General features: G+C 39.2%; 1 protein-coding gene across 8 annotated transcripts in view; it reads left to right on the top strand.

Annotated features, from left to right (window-relative positions):
- Slc4a7 (solute carrier family 4 member 7) overlaps positions 1-16,789 on the top strand; it is a 94,164-nt gene that overhangs the window by 25,886 nt on the left and 51,489 nt on the right. For 6 of the 8 annotated variants that reach the window (XM_076544477.1, XM_076544476.1, XM_042284374.2 and 3 more), the window contains exons 3-6: positions 4,795-4,941; positions 11,528-11,666; positions 12,358-12,518; positions 14,822-15,010. In XM_076544477.1, coding sequence (XP_076400592.1) covers positions 4,795-4,941; positions 11,528-11,666; positions 12,358-12,518; positions 14,822-15,010 — 636 coding nt within the window. The remainder of the gene's footprint in view (positions 1-4,794; positions 4,942-11,527; positions 11,667-12,357; positions 12,519-14,821; positions 15,011-16,789) is intronic. The other 2 variants (XM_076544478.1, XM_042284376.2) reach the window with 1 other exon arrangement.

Here is a 16,789-nt window from a genome sequence, read left to right as displayed (position 1 = left end):
TGTTTGTTTAGAAGACTGAATGCTTTTCTAGTGTAGTGCAATGAATAATAGTGTAGAAGATATTCTTATCTATGGTCAGACTATCTCCTGATCATTTATTCTTTCTTGAATTATTGGCATAGATAGATTTCATAAAGCCTTTCCTACCTCATTGATAGTTGTCATTACTTGGGATAATGAAAGGTAATGATTACAAACTGTGCTCCTTTCCCACACTTTGGGTAGACTGGCCGGAGTACTGGAGTTTAAGCCACAGTGTCACTAGTTGTCATCAGTTGCTCATTTCATTAGTGCTACAGTAACCACCACTTAGAATTGTGCAACAAATGAGCTCTTTGTCCTCCCTAAATGGGAAGAAATTGTATTAAATAGTTCCTTTTCTTCCTTTTGTTTTGGAGTTATAGAATGTCAGCATACACAGTACAGCACATTTCTGTGTGCACCTTACACAGGTTCATCTAATGTTAAGAACATTAATTTTGAAATCACACCATTTGTGAAAATAAAGAAGTTAACACTGGAGAACTAGAAAATGGTTTACTTACAGTTCCCTAAGCTACAGCTTTTATTTGGAATTCACTGGTTTCCTACTAACGGCCTTTTCTGTTCCAAGGACCCAGTTGGCACAGTGTAAAATCTGTAGCACCTTTAGTGATGTCTCCCTAGTCTCCTGTAGTCTGTATGAGTTTCTCATTCTGACCTAGTTTTCATGACAGTGACAGTGGAGGAGGAGAAGAGTGGGTTTGTGCTTTGTACAGTGGCCCTCAGTTTGCAGTAATACCCAACATGTCTGTGGATATGAGACCATGTGTTATTGGTGAGTTAATGTGGAACATTTGGCTAAACTGGTGTTCATGGCAAAGTTTTCATAGACACTTTAGGGACTTTTTATGTTGAAATTTGCCAGTCCTGATGGAAGCAGATGCAGAGATCCACGGCCAGGCCCCAGGTGGAGCTCCAGGATTCCAATCAGCAAGAGAGAGGAGGGATTATATGAGCAAGAGATATTGAGACCATGATTGGAAAAAGCACAGGGACAAATAGCCAAACACATGAACTGTGAACCAATGGCTGAGGAGCCTCCATGGAACTGGATCAGGCCCTCTGGATAAGTGAGACAGTTGATCAGCTTGAACTATTTAGGAAGCCCTCAGGCAGTAGGACCGGGACCTGTCCTTAGTGCATGAACTGGCTTTCTAGAACCTAGGCCCTATGCTGGGACACTTTGCTCAGCCTAGGTGAAGGGAGGCGGGGACTGGACCTGCCTCAACTGAACCTACCAGGCTGAGCTGAATCCCCAGGAGAGTCCTTGCCTTGGAGGTAGTGGGAATGGGGGATGGATTGGGGGGAGGGCAAGGAGGTGGGGGTGGCAGGAGGAGGGAGGAGATGGGAATCCGTGGCTGATACATAAAATTAAATTAATTATAAAATTAAAAAAAATTTGCCAGTCCTATATCAGGCTTTTAATCTGTTGCTGTTAAAAAGGAGATGGAGGCCAGGCGGTAGTGGTAGACACCTTTAACCCCAGCACTTGGGAGGCAGAGGCAGGCGGATGTCTGTGAGTTCGAGGCCAGCCTGGGCTACAGAGTGAGTTCCAGGAAAGGTGCAAAGTTACACAGAAATCCTGTCTCAAAAAAACAAAAAACAAACAACAAAAAAAGATGGAGTCTTCTGCATTTTATCCTGAATTTTCTGCCTCTTCCTCCCGAGTGCTAGGCTTATGTTTGCATGAGCTAAGACGCCTGACTAAAAATGACTTAAAAGTCTAGGAATACCATGTGTAATGTATTATAACAGAGGATACCAAAGGCAAAAGCAGAAGAAACAGACTGTGTTCTGATCCTTGAGTTTTAGTATAGTATAGTCTTACTTTTTCTAGCCTTTCTGCTATTAACTCATAGAATTTATTTTTGTTTTTGTTTTTGTGTTTTTTTTTTTTTTTTTTTTTTTTCGAGACAGGGTTTCTCTGTATAGCTTTGTGCCTTTCCTGGAACTCACTTTGTAGCCCAGGCTGGCCTCGAACTCACAGAGATCCATCTGGCTCTGCCTCCCAAGTGCTGGGATTAAAGACATGCACCACCACTGCCCAGCTTCATAGAATTTATTTTTATCTTGGTATATTGACTTGGTGTGCCAAGTGCCAGCTGGGCCCATGGGATTGTAATCTTAGTACATAGTGATGGGAATTGACTCTTCAGTTTCAATTTCACTAAAATAAAATTGTAAAATCACTGGGTTTACCTATAGGTTTTACTTTAGTGAGATATAATTCACATAAGTACAGTAAGCCATTTAAATGTATTCAGTTCACTGTTGACTAAAAACTCAGTTTTAGTTCCAAAACATACCTGTCATCCCTGAAGAAATGTTGAGTAATTAAATTTTAAATCTGTAATTTCTAGTATAGTTTTTCTGATAATTGAGTTAATTTCTGTAGAGATGTATCAAGTTCTTAGTATGCTAGGCAGAGTGCTTAGGTACTAGGAGATATTTTAACAAATAAGTTCAGTGTGTTTTTAGAAGTCTGGTTATTTTTTTTTTTTAAGTTGTTCAGTTACTTTTTTTTTTTTTTTTTTTTTTTAAGACAAGGCCTTGCTGTGTAGCTCAGTCTGCTCAGGAACTCACTATATAGCCCAGGTCTGATGGTTAGCCTTCATTGTCAACTTGAGTAGATTTAGAATGACGGAGGCTCCACGCTTGGGAGCATGTCTGTGAGGGTATTTCTAGAGAGTTTAAACTGAGGACAGAAACCCTATCTCTCTATCTCTAATGTGAGTGAGACTGTCTCATGGCCTGGGATCCCAGCCTGGAAGAAAGGGAAGAAGAAGAAAGACACTGGGGTGGAATGGAAGAAGGAGAACACTAACTAGCAGAGTTTTTGAATTCCCCTGTCTTTGCTTCCTGATCTATCAAGATATGAGCAAGAGCCTGGTGTGTCTGCTTGTCATGTGTTACTGAATTTGATGGACTTATATATACCCTCAAACTAAGTGAAATAAATTCTCCTGGTTTGATCTCAACGTCCAGAAAGGTAACGTGAGAAAAATAGCTAATATACCAGGCCATCCTTGAATTTACAGTCCAGCTTCAGCCTCCCAAGTGCTGGGATGATGGGCTGTGCCACCAGGCTACATTTATTTGATTGACACTAATATTTTGACAGCTGACACATGACAGCAGTATTAGTTTGGAAATTAAAACAAAATTTTACTGAGCCAGCAGATTTCCAAGTAGGGAATAGACATGATGAGGATCAAATGTAGTTGATAAGGGTCAAGTGCACTTTTAAATCTCACCTACGAGGCCAGGGTAGTGGTACATTCCTGTAGTTCCCATTTGCAGGCCAAGACAGGAGGATTCTGGGTGTAGTGGTATCTAGCAAGACCCTGTCTCAAAAGCTAAAATGAGAATGTAAAATCTTATCTAAGGATAAAGAGTTTCTTGAAGTATTTATTTCCTGGCCATCTTAGGAAATTTTTTTATGAAAACAGTATTATTAGCCCAAGATTCCAGCATATTATTTCTTTATTTTATATATAAAGGCAAAAAGCAACTCTATGTCAAGAGGTTTTTTTTTTCCCCCATAATTGCCTGTTTTTTGAGTTTGTAGTCACATCTTTTTGTATTCAACAAAACAATACAGCTTCAATAGGGAACTGTTTAAACTATTTGAAGAAAGCGGTTGTTGTCTTATAGTGGACACAGTGTTGTTAGCTGTGTGTCACTAGTCTGTTTTATTGAGTGATCAAAATAGAGACTTACCTTTTGTGCTTCTTTGGGGGATTAGAATAGAAAAGATAATATTTTCCCAATAGTAGCTTTTCTTACTCTAAAAGCACACAGTAATGGTGTTAATAAAATTTTGTCTGCTACTCTGTATATATTTTGAAGATGTATTTAGTTCTTTATGTGTTTTGCCTTTATGTATGTGTATGCATCACGTGCATACTGGTGTCTACAGAAGTCAGAAGAGGTTTTGAATCCCCTGGAACTGGAGTTACAGATGGTTGTGAGCTGCCTTGTAGGTACTGGGAATAAACCTGGAAATTCTGGAAGAGAAACAAGTACTACTGACCACTGAACCATCTTTCCAACCTTAACTGATGTCTTAAAATTCTTTGTTTGAATTTTGTTCTGATTCAAATTAAAAAAGTCTTTGAAACAATGAAAAAATGATAAACGTTTCCTTAAATGTTAGTATATTATGATATATGAGATACTTTATAACCCTTAAGGTATATATTAAGAATATCTGTTAACTTGAATTGGCCATGAATATAGGTAGAATAGATGTGTATATGTGTGTTTATGTGTGTATACATAAACACTTGACATATTTTTTGTTTATATTTTTTATAAATATATATATTTTTTTTATTTGCCTGCTTCTTATCTCTTTAAAGCCCAGGTTTACCATGAAATCTAAATCTTCTTGCCTTAACTTCCTGAGTTCTGGGACTATAGGTATATATGTCACCACTCTATTTTAAGGTAGAATAAATTTATCTCTGTATTGTATGATATATCTAGCTTTTCTTGATTGACCTTAGATGACAAACTGATGCTTACACCAGTAATCTATGTGGCTAGTTAATTTTCGGTTTAGTTTAGTTATTGGTTAGTAGTGCAAAGCTCTACTGTGACATACTACTTTAAAATATATCATTGAAGACCGCCATTGTTGACTTCATGAGCTTACATGCAGTTCTTTGTTTCTAAAGTGTGACGTGCTTTCTTGAATTTCATACTTGTACTTTGGTAAAACCAGTAATACACTTTTAAAACTTTTAATAGGCCACCGAGCTGTATATGTTGGTGTTCATGTACCATTTAGTAAAGAGGGTCGTCGGCGTCACAAGCATCGAGGGCACAAACATCACCACCGGAGAAAGAAAGACAAAGACTCGGATAAAGAAGATGGACGGGAGTCTCCTTCTTATGGTAGGAGAAGTTGCCCTCCACTCATGGCTTAAACTTTTTTTTCTAAGAAGTATCATATCTTTCATTTCATTCCTTTCTTAACTATATATCTACAGTAATTTGGGCACATTGGGAGGAGCCAATAAAAGTAGGACATTTTTTTGTTTTGTCTTTTGAGGTAAGGCATCTCTGAGCAGCCCAGCTGGCCTCAAATTTATTAGTCTTCTGAATGCAGGCACACTTGGTGTGTGTGCCACCAAGATTTTTCTTTCTCATCTCTTTGCTTCTTCTCTTCCCTTCATCTCATCTCTTCCTGTCCCTTTCGTTCCCTTCTGTTCTTCCATTCCTTCTTTCTGCCTGCTGGAGAATTAAATCCAGGGCCTCGTGCATGTTAGGTAAGCATACTACCACTGAACTATTTCCTTGTCCCATAGGATATTTTTCTTTATAAGAAGAGTATTGGCTAGTAGCTTAAGGCTTCATTGATATAAATGGTCGTGGTGGTAGTGGGACCCTTGTTTTCTTTTTATTAAGACTGAATTGTAAACACTGGTTCTTATCATTTAGCTTTCAAATTAGTGTTGTTTATATACTTCACTACCTGACAGTACATGAAGCAAACATCTGCAGTACTAAAGCTTCTGGAGAGCACTGCACTTTTTACTTTGACACTTCTTTTGAGATAGGGTCTCACTGTGTGGCCCTATTCGCCTGGAACTTACTATGTAGACCAGGATGGCTTTGAACTTGCAGCTGTCTTCCTCCTTCTGGCTCCCAGAGCTGAGATTACAGGTGTCTGTCACCATACCTGGATTTCTTGTTTCTTTTTAAGCTATATTTTTGGTTAGAAGATCTTAATCCCTTGATTACCTGGTTACCTAAGGAAGAAATAGTGGTCTGGTTTGTCAGTATTGCCTGTTTAAAAAGACAAGAGTTTCTTTCCTCCCTCTTCTCCTTTTCCTTCTCCTCTTCTCCTTCTCCCCCCTCCCCCTCCTTTTTCCCTCCCTCCCTTTCTTTCATCCTTCTTTGTTTTTGTTTTATTTTGTTTTGTTTTTTTGAGACAGGGTCTCTCTATGTAGTCCCTACTGTTCTGGAACTCATTATCTATGTAGATCAAGGTGACCTTGAATTTATAGAAATTTTCCTGTCTCTGCCTCCCCAGAACTGGGATTAAAGGCATGCATCACCACATCTGGCTTTAGAAGGTCAGGTTTTTATTTTATTTAAAAGCAGAGTGCCAATGGAATTCAGAAAACAAAAGGTATTTATATATGGGCAGAGGATAGAGAAAACTATATATTTTCTGCTGTATAAAGATAGATAATTAGGTGGTCCTGAGATTCAGTATATCCCGAGGAAGACTTAGATGACTTGTGCCGACATCACCGGTATCTTAGTGAGTGCTTTCTGAGAAAGCTGCATGAACTGTAGGGTTTTCTCTGAAGCCCAGGCTGGCCTGGGGCTCACTACAAGTCAGGCTGTCTTTGAGCTCATGCTAGTCCTCCTGGGGTCTGGGATTACAGCTGTGTCCCAACTACACCTGTCTTGAACTTTAGGTTCTTGTGTGCTATACTGAAGTTTGAAGAAGTATGGATGGAAACCTGCTGTACATATGATCATGAAGCCAATACTGACAGCCTGTTAAATATTGTATGCCAACACCAAAGTCTGATATGTGCTCTTTAATCTCAGGTGTCTCTCCCCCCAACTCCTTTTGTTTGTTTGTTTGTTTGTTTGTTTGTTTGTTTCTAGGAATTGAACCCACTAATGCTTGACACATGCCAGGCAAGCATGCTGCCACTAAGCTACATTCCCAGCTCTTTCAGTAGTTTTAAAAGATAGATACTATTATTTTCATTTTATAGGAAAGTTGCCTAAGCTTTAGCTCAGAGAGGTTAATTGATAGGAATTTCTTGAGCTTTTACTAAGAGGAAATGGTGACCTAATAATATTAAACAGTTATATACTGGAGAGAGGTCATGTTGCTAGCAATGATTGAGTGAGGGGTTGGCAAGATGGCTCAGGTGTGTGAAGATGGTTGGCACCAAACCTGATAACTTGAGTTTGATTGCCAGAACCCACATGATAGAGGGAGAGAACTGACATCTCTTGTGGGATGTTTGCGCAATGTGTGAAGATATATTGCTGTGACCGGTGTTAATTAAAAGCTGAACGGTCAATAGCTAGGCAGGAGGTATAGGCGGGACTTCCAGGCAGTGAAAGAACTCTGGGAAGAAGTAAGACGGACTCACCAGCCAGACTCGGAGGAACCAGGATGAGCATTATGGAGATGAGGTAATGCCACATGGCAGAATGTAGACTAATATAAATGGTTTAATTTAAGTTATAAGTGCTAATTGAGAACAAGCTTAAGCTAAGGCCAAAGTTTCGTGATTAATACTAAGTCTCCGTGCCATTATTGTGAGTTGACTGTCCCGATGAAAAAGTACTGCTATAGACACCTGCAAGTTGTCCTCTTGACAACTTCATGTTTTTGTCCTGCTGCATCCATCTGCACATAGTCACTCAGAAAATCAGTACATTGATTCCATAAAATACAGTCTATATAATGGAATCTATTCTATACAAATAGGGCAGATGAATACTGGATTTAGAGAAGATCAATTGTGAACCTGATTAGGGTGATAAGGAAATGAAGAAAAGACCAATGCATGGGCACAGAAAAGCTGAGCTCAGGTGGACTTGGCTCTCTGATGGAGAAGCTGCAGCATCCGAGAAGCCCAGTGTGTTTATTCTATACAGGTGGATAGGGAGGCAGGATTAATGCACAGAGCTGAATAAGAAAGCAAGGTTATTGTGTACAATGGAACAGGAAGGCACGTTTAGCTAAACTGAGTAGCTGCAGTCTCTTGTAGGGGAGCAGGTTTTGATCAGAACATCTGTAGAGGGCAGAAAGCTACATTGGATATTTTCTGTATATACTGTCAACATTTGTACTCAGACCCAGTGAAGGTTTTGCCATTGCTCTGAGCCTTACCTTGGGGAGGCTTTGCCACTTGCGTGGGGCTGAGGCATTGGGGTCATTGACATGGCTGTGCTGATATCAATAACACACATTCACTCATGCCTACAAACTCCACGTTAGTCATGCCACTGTTGCACTAGTGAGTCTGTCTTCCCTGGTAGGTCAGTGTACAGCATTCAGAGTCCAGTATGGGTAAGCTAGCCAGCAGAGAAAGTTTCCAGGTCAGTTCAAAACTGACTTCTCTATGTCCCATAACCAAAGGTTGTGGTGTCTTCAGCGATAAGGTCCTATGTTCTAGTTATGGTGGGCAGCCAAGAGCAGTTGCAGTAGCCTATGTTGTTTGGGTACCCCTGGAGCTTCCTGACCAATAACTTGGAGGGAGATAACGTATGCCTGGTGCTGAGATTTTCATTTTATAACTCATGTCTTCTGGGAACAGCATTGTCCTCTCATGCAAGGAACATCTGTTGAAGCTTATTAAAAATACGTGTGTATTTTAATTAGCTTATAAACTAGGTGTTTTCTTAAGATTTACTCATGCATCCTTAGTTTTGGTTAGCTCACTCCCTATCCTGCCGTTTCGCCCATCCCACTGCCTCCATCCAAGCCGTTTGTCCCCTGTTCTTGTGTAGCCGTGCATTCTCTTGGATCCTCTTACTGTATTTTTTACTTGGGTTGCAAGATCATGGGTTTCCATATAGCTTTTTCATACTCTGTTCATTGTAGTTGACCCTTCCCTAACCTTGTGGTTTCCTCATACCCAACCTGACTCCCTACTTGAACCTTCCCACCTCCAGTAGTCTTTCTCTCAACTCCCGTTTCGTCTATGTTATGCTATCCCCTCTGTCTTACTCTACCTTCCCTCCCCTCTACCACAGTGGCCTTCACACATAACAGAGAATATGTGGTATTTGTTTTTCTGGACCTGGGTGACCTTGCTCAATATGATATTTTCCAGTTCCATCCTTTACTGAAAATTTCATAATTTTTTCATAGCTGAGTAATATTTTGTCACATACATGTATCATATTTTCTTTGCCCATTCATCTGTTGATGGACATCTAGGTTCATTACCATTTCCTAATTATTGTGACTAGGTCAACAATGAACAAAGATAGCAAACGTCTCTCTAGCAGGGTAGAGAGTCCTTTGGGTATATGCCCAGGAGTGGTATTCTGGGTCATATAGTACTTTTATTCTTAAAAATTAAATTGTCAGGTGCACCTAATGCAATGCTTAGAGACTTAGGCTCTTGGATGCTTGTATGTTAGAAAGAAGGAATAGGAATCAGTGATACCATGTTCTAACTTAAGAGACTAAAGGAAAATGTAAAACATAATAAGCTCAAAGAAAGGGACAAAACTAGAAATGGAGGGGTGGCTCAGGGAAGAGAGCTTGCTGCTCTTTCAGAGGACATTCATTCAGTTCCCAGCACCAACTTGTAGTTGACTCAAGATCAGAGAGTCAGAGTTTATGTTGCTCTCCAAGGCTGCATAGTAGGGTGCAAAGGCTTGGTTATGAGGTGTCTTATATTTAAAGGCCTAATCACAAGATGCTTTGCTATAGGGCCTGGTTACCAGGTGTTTTGAGAGATCTACACGTGTTAGTACTTTGATCTTGAAAAGGGGAGGGAGGTCTTTTGCCTCTCCCCTTGCTAGTGTATAAAAAAAAAAAGCCCATTAGAAATAAACTCGAGGCTATTGGGTATTGACCCAGGGCCCTCCTGAAGTTATCCTGTGACTCTATGTCTTTTTTCTTCATCTACTTCTATATTTCCTATCTAGCATTTCTCAGTTCCTCACTTCCCCCTTCAAGGGACTCTTCAATAGGTCGGGGCTGGACCCCAACACTGGGCCCCGACAAGCACCCATCTCAGTCAGCTCACGACTGCCTGCACTACCTGTAAATCCAGCTACAAGGGATCCGACAACTTTTTCTGGCCTCTGCAGGCACTATATACATGCATACAAACCCCACATGCACATATATATACATAATTAAAAAAAAAACCCACTGGACATGGTAATGTATACTTTTTATTCCCAGTCCTGGGAGACAGAGGCAAATAGATCTCTGTGACTTCATGTTTTCATCTCTCTTTGCTTTGTTGCTCCAAGGCAGGTTCTCTCAGCTCTCAGGACTGTCCCGTCTCTTTCCCAGTGCTGGGGTTACAGGCATGCATGACTGCCTGGCTTTTTATGTGGGCACTCAGAATTTGATCTGAGGTCCACACTTGCAGAGCAAGTACTCGTATGGCTCAGCTTTCCCCAGTCCCTGTGCCCGTGTTTTACCTTTGCAACACACATTGTGATCTACAAACCTCATGTTTAAGAACTACACAGTTGTGTTTAAAAACAAGTAATCTCAGTGTTTTAAGTAAGTTTACAGGTTTTTTTTTTTTTTTTGGCGGGGGAGCACATTCCTAACTGTCCTTGGCCACATGTCTGGAGAGCCTTTAGTGACTCAGATGAAGGTTGAAGTACCCTATCTTATTACCTTTATACAGCATTGTCCTGCAGCACCTAACCAGTGTGTGGGGGTGGGGGTGGGGGGCAGCAAGCACACATGACATGCATGCATTGCGATGAAGGAAGAAGTCTGTGCAGATGTTGGCCTATGAGGCAGTAAACCTGAGCAGTCTGCACACTGTGGGACTAAGGGACTCACTCACAGTAGAAAAATCAACCTTTCCTCACTAGTAGCAGTGAATAACACTAAAAGAAGTTCTTTAGTAATAAATCCACTAAAAATCATGCAAGTCCTGAGTGCAGGAGCAGTTGAGCACAGTAATATTGCTTTGCCTCTAGGCATTCATTCAGCACAACACCTGTGGAAACTTCACATATTTTGTATATCAACTCTCCCAGTTCTTACACTTTCGTCTTTCTGGAGGGTTCCTGTTGGGCCTTCCTCCTTTGGTCTCCATATCACTTAATTTTCTGTTTTCTTCATTTCTCGTTCTGTGTCATTTCCTTGTGTTTGCCATTTCTTTGCACATCTCTAATTGTCCTCTTCAAATATTCTGTTCATTGCTTCCATAGGGGCCTGGAGGATTGCTTACATGGGTGTCAGTTTTAGTGAGAACTCACTTCTCATATAATACAAGATGGCTTTTGTTTTTAATTAAAAGCCTTAAGGTTTTCTACTAAAAGAGGCAGTGTCTATTCTGTTAGTATGTCTCATGCAGTAATTCTGACATGAACCCCAGCTGACAGTTGTATTTCTCGAGAACAGCAGGAAAGCTGGCCTGCACATATTGACAACTTGAAGCTTCACATCTGTTTCTACAACTTGAAGGCTTCCCTTTCTCTTAATTCATGAACTTAGTTATCTTAAATATTTTATCTAATACTTCCATCTACACATATATGACTTGAATATATATGCTATGTATATTTTGGATTTTGGAAGTAAGATTTGTACAATCCTGGCTTGTCTGGACCTTACTGTATAGACCAAGCTGGCCTAGAACTTGAAGTGATCCTCTTGCCTCAGTCCTCTGAGGACTAGAATTGTACTTGTGAGCCACTACACCACACCATACCAAAATCTATTTTACATAACAGAAGTGTTTCAGTTTCAAAGCTTACCCTTAAATGTATGTACTGTTGTTTTGTTAAGACACACCGTCGCAGAGGGTACAGTTCATCCTTGGGACTGAAGATGATGATGAGGAGCATATTCCCCATGACCTCTTCACAGAGATGGATGAGCTCTGTTACAGAGATGGAGAAGAGTATGAGTGGAAGGAGACTGCCAGGTCATTCTCGATTTTATGAATTGAAATTACAAGTTACAGTTGATTTGTTTACTTATTTATTTATTGAGGGTAGGGTCTTGTTTTATAACCCTGGCTGGTCTGGAATTTAGGATGTAGCCCAGGCTGGTCACAAACTTGCAGCAGTCCTCCTGTTTCTGTCTACTTTGTGCTGGGACTGTAAGAATGAGTCACCCTTTCTGGTGCTTTAAATTATAGGATTTCCTTGTTAATGCCTGGAAATTTTCTTTTGTTCTCTGCTCTCAATTTATTTCCTTGAATGCGTTCATTTAATGTTATAAAATGGTTTGTATGGTTGGTATTCAGATGCCTTTGAACAAATTTGAAGTTAAAAATCTTACATTGTGAAATGCTGCCGTTTTAGTTTTGTGGGCTTATTATTATTATTATTTTAAATATAAATTTCATTTATCATACAGTGGAACAAACTATGATGACCTATTTACTTATTGTTAAACTCCAAGCTTATCATGTGATGTAGGTGTCAAGTTTTGATGACTGCCAACAGTGTAAACTATTGGCCTATTTTGTGGAAATGTATTTGAGGTATATTTTGTTCCAGTAGTGATTTCTTGTTTCTTTTTAAAAATCAAGTTTAAGTTTATGTTTATGGCATTAAAATAAACAAATGGAATGTCCATTGTTTTTTAATTTTACTATATTATTCATTTAGGTGGTTGAAATTTGAAGAGGATGTTGAAGACGGTGGTGACCGATGGAGTAAACCCTATGTGGCAACTCTCTCCTTGCACAGTCTCTTTGAATTGAGGAGTTGCATCCTAAATGGAACAGTCATGCTGGATATGAGAGCAAGTACTCTCGATGAAATAGCAGGTTATATCGTAAACTGACTTTTTTATGTTTAAGATAATAGAGAATAAGGTGTGATTTTAAGATACTCATTTAACAACTGTATATGAAACGTCTACTCTTTGCAGGGGCAATGTAGGTTTGTGTAGAGACTAACAGGTTAAATTAGAAGTCTGACCACTGTCATCAGCACATATGTGGTCTGCCCTCTGGAGTTCAAAGGAAAGTCTTTCATGGTGAAGGTCCAGTGAGAACATTAAATATACAGCTCTTGAATCAGAGTACCTGGGCATAAGGAGCAGGTATATAAGAGAAAAGGCAGTGTTTATGGAGGAGTATGGGCAAGAAGAAGTTCCAGTAAAGTGTAGACAGTGGGACTTGGGAAAGTCAGCTAGCTCTACAAGCAGGCATACGTTTCTTGAATAAAGATAGAGGGCAGAGAGTATAGCTCAGTGTGTACAGTGCTGAGCTAACATGTATGAGGCCGTAGACTCATTCGTCCCCTTGCCCAAAAAAGGGACAGATGATGGCCACCCTTGAATTATTGGGCTGAAACACCAATTTTATATGATGAGCATTGGGGCAGTTTTGGTGATTAAGTTGGGAAAGGAATGATCCTGACATGTGCTTTCAGAACATTATCCTGCTAAAAAAAATACAGGGTGACTGAACTGGGATGGTGATAGAAACGAGACCTCCAGTTATTTCCTTGGAGTTGCATAAATTAGTAAGGCTGGTGTTAGGTATAGCAGTAGAAACAAACAAACAAACAAAAGACAGGCTTGAAGGACTATAAGGAGGGAGAGTGGAGAAGTAGAAAGAGAGAGTTGTGATTATTTGACGACTTTGGTCTATAGTTGCTCAACACCAAAGTCATGTGTGTTTTAGATGAGCGTAATACTGTGTGATCACTGAAGATTGCTCCCCAGAAAAACCCGTCAAGTATTTTGATTTGTTAAGAAAGCCATAAACGTAACTGTAATTCTTGGACTATAAATAATTTGAAATTTACCTGATTGTTAGATTTGACTATGTGTACAGATCTTTAAGTCAAGTCCCATTCTTATATGAATGACTGAAAAACTAAGTTAGAGTTAGGGATATTTAGTATGGGCAGTTGAGTCCCACTGTCATTTTGTAGTTGTCACAAAATAGAGCTTTTCCTTTTTAAAAAGAATTTGTTACTTATTCTTAGACAGTTTCATACCTGTAGTCTATCTTGATAATTTCTACACCCTATCTTCCCAGTCATGGCTTCTCAGTCCCCCTAACACACCCCCTCATGCTTCCATCTTGTTACGGCCCACGGAGTTCAGTTGGTGCTGCCATCCACCAGAACGTAGCATGTGGTGCCTTGAGAGAGTATAGTTAAGCATGTGATGAACTGTGATTATGCTAGTGTTAAGAATTACCTGCTAGGTTGGTTTTTCCATTTTTCATTTAGGGTAATTTTATCATAGTTTTGAAGATTTGACTTAAAATGATCTCTAACAGGGCCGGGGATTTAATTCAGTGGTAGAGTATTTGTTTGGCATGTGTAAGGGCTCTGTCCCTATCAGAAAGAAAAAAGCAACAACAAAGAAAGCCACCCCACCAGACTCTTCTTAGTGCTATTGCTTAAAAATCTATACATGGGCTGGAGAGATGGCTCAGTGGTTAAGGTCATTTGTTGTTCTTGCAGAGAACTTGAGCTTGATTTCCAGTACTCACATGACAGCTCACAACTGTCTGTAACTCCAGTTCCTAGGGATCTGATGCCTTTTTCTAATTTCTACAGGCTCCTGCAGGCACATGGTGCATGTCAACAATAGACATAGATTTGTAAAATAAGTACATGTATTTTTGAAACCTTGTACATTTTTTTTGTACATTGAAAATATGCACAGTAGTGTACAGAACGGCACTGGCATTAGTCCTTTCATTCTTCCATTCCTTTTGTTTCTTTGTTTACTTTGTTTTCTTTGTTTCTTTTGTTACTTTGACTGGGATTTTTAAGCTGCTTCATTGGTTCTGTACCTCTGGCAGAGTAAGAGCTACCATTTCTTGACTGCTCTGCTCTTAGCATGGCAGAGCAGTTGGAGGAAGTCTTTGGAAGCCCTTGCCATTGAATATTTTGTTAAAGAGAATTAGCTACTTCTCTTTCATTTATTGACTAAATTTATCATGTCTATATAGGAAAGCAACCTCTTTAAAATATACTACTTAGTAAAATAAGGGTCTCTCTAGTTATTTTTTGTTGGATGGATAATGTTCATATTTACCTTTATGCATATGCTTACATAGTGTTTGTATAGTAAAAATAACTCTAATTTTTTTTCATTGAATAGATATGGTGTTAGACAACATGATCGCTTCTGGCCAGTTAGACGACTCCATAAGGGAGAATGTGAGAGAAGCTCTCTTGAAGAGACATCATCATCAAAATGAGAAAAGATTCACCAGTCGGATTCCCTTGGTTCGATCTTTTGCAGATATAGGCAAGAAACATTCTGACCCTCACTTGCTTGAAAGGAATGGTGAGATAAGTTGTGGTGTCCAGTTTTTGCTAACATTTCTCTAATGGCATTTCAGTATGTTGTAATTAATATATGTTGCAAGAAAGGTGGTATTTCCAGTTACCTTTTTCATTTATTCAAAGTTATCATTTCTAAAGTGTTTCTTTTCGTTTGCTTGTTTTTGTTTCTTTGAGACAGTCTCATTATCTATCACAGGCTGACCTGTGTAGCCTTTGCTGGCCTTGAACTTGGGTTTTTTTTCCTTAACTTCCCAAGTGCTAGAATTATAGGCCTGTACCAACAAGACCAGTGTGAGATGGAAATCATTTGAATGAAGAAAAAGCATTCACTGTTACTAAAATGTCATAAATTTTCCTTAAGCAATCTATAAGTACAGTCACTATCCCTTACCCTAAGTCATCTGCTTTTTGTTTTGATTTGGGGTATCTTGTGTAAATTATTTAAGAGGCATAAATTATGATCTGTGACTTCGATGTTTTTAATTCTAAGTACTAAGTTTGAATTTTATGACTATATCAGATTTTTTCCTGATTTTTTTTTCCCTCCTAAATATGCTAAAAGTACTGATCATAAACAAGTGTTTTGGGAGCTTGTTTCAGATATTTATATACTTTCTGCAAGGTTTCATGATAAGGCTATCTTACATGCATGGCAGACAAGTTGATGTCTTTCAATCCATTGAGAAAGGCAAACCCAGGTGCCCAGACCCATTTCTACCCTTCCTTTCAGAGGATGGTGGCACATTATGTAGGACTTGAGGAGACAGTGTTTTTGTTTTTCAAATTTTACTTTTGTATTATGTGTGCATATGTTTTGCTTGCATATATGTGTGCGCACCATATGAGTGCCTGGTACCTGAGGAGGTCAGAAGAGGGCATTGGGTCCCCTGGAACTGGAGTTAAGGATGGTTGTGAGTCACCATGGGGTGCCAGAAGCAAATCCAGTTCTTGTGGAAGAGCAGCAGGTCTCTTAACTACTGAACCATTTCTCCCTTCCTCTTCAACCTTAAACAGCCAGTTAGCTGTGTCAGTTTCTTAAAACTAATGCACATGGAACATCCATCTACCTTTTCCTTATTATCTTCTTTCCAAAGCAGGAACACACCAGTATGGTTCTCACTTGACTATTAAAACAGAACTGTGATAACAGAACCTAAAAAGGCCATATGCAGAGACTTATGAGGGTCATTACTGCCTCTAATTGTGTCATTACAAGAAGCCTAAGAGGATTGCAAGTTGGGACAAATGGATTATGGGACACAGTAGCTTTCTGCTCTGCTTCTGTCCCTGAATGGCTCTTAAATGGTTGTCTAACTCGTCAGCCATATGTGTAAGGCCTTAACGTAACAGAAGTTGACAGCAGCCATTGCTTGTAGCTCAGTCTAAGATATTTTATTTGATCATTAAGGAGTCTTTTAATCTGTTTAAAATTATGATGTGGTACATTTAAGGGATCTAAGTTTAATTTAGAAACAAGTTGTACATGGCATAGTTCCTGCTTTTATTTTTTATTCATTGTATATTCTCCACTGTGGTGAAGTAAATTTATTTACCTCAAGGACTCTATTAAACTTTTATTCTTTTTGTAGTTTAATTTATTTTCATCACGAGACAATGGCTATTTTCTTTTGAATGTAATTTTTATCACGTTAATTTTGTTACATTATAATTATAATGTAATAAACTTTATTGCATGTAGCTCTTTGAAAGCTAAGTGATTGTTGTTTATGTATTAACAGTTTCTATTAATTTATTTTAGTTACCATACAAATAATGGGTT

Source organism: Peromyscus maniculatus, chromosome 9 (assembly GCF_049852395.1).
Source record: "Peromyscus maniculatus bairdii isolate BWxNUB_F1_BW_parent chromosome 9, HU_Pman_BW_mat_3.1, whole genome shotgun sequence".
NCBI classification, from domain to species: domain Eukaryota; kingdom Metazoa; phylum Chordata; class Mammalia; order Rodentia; family Cricetidae; genus Peromyscus; species Peromyscus maniculatus.
This window is presented reverse-complemented; position numbering and strand designations above follow the sequence as displayed.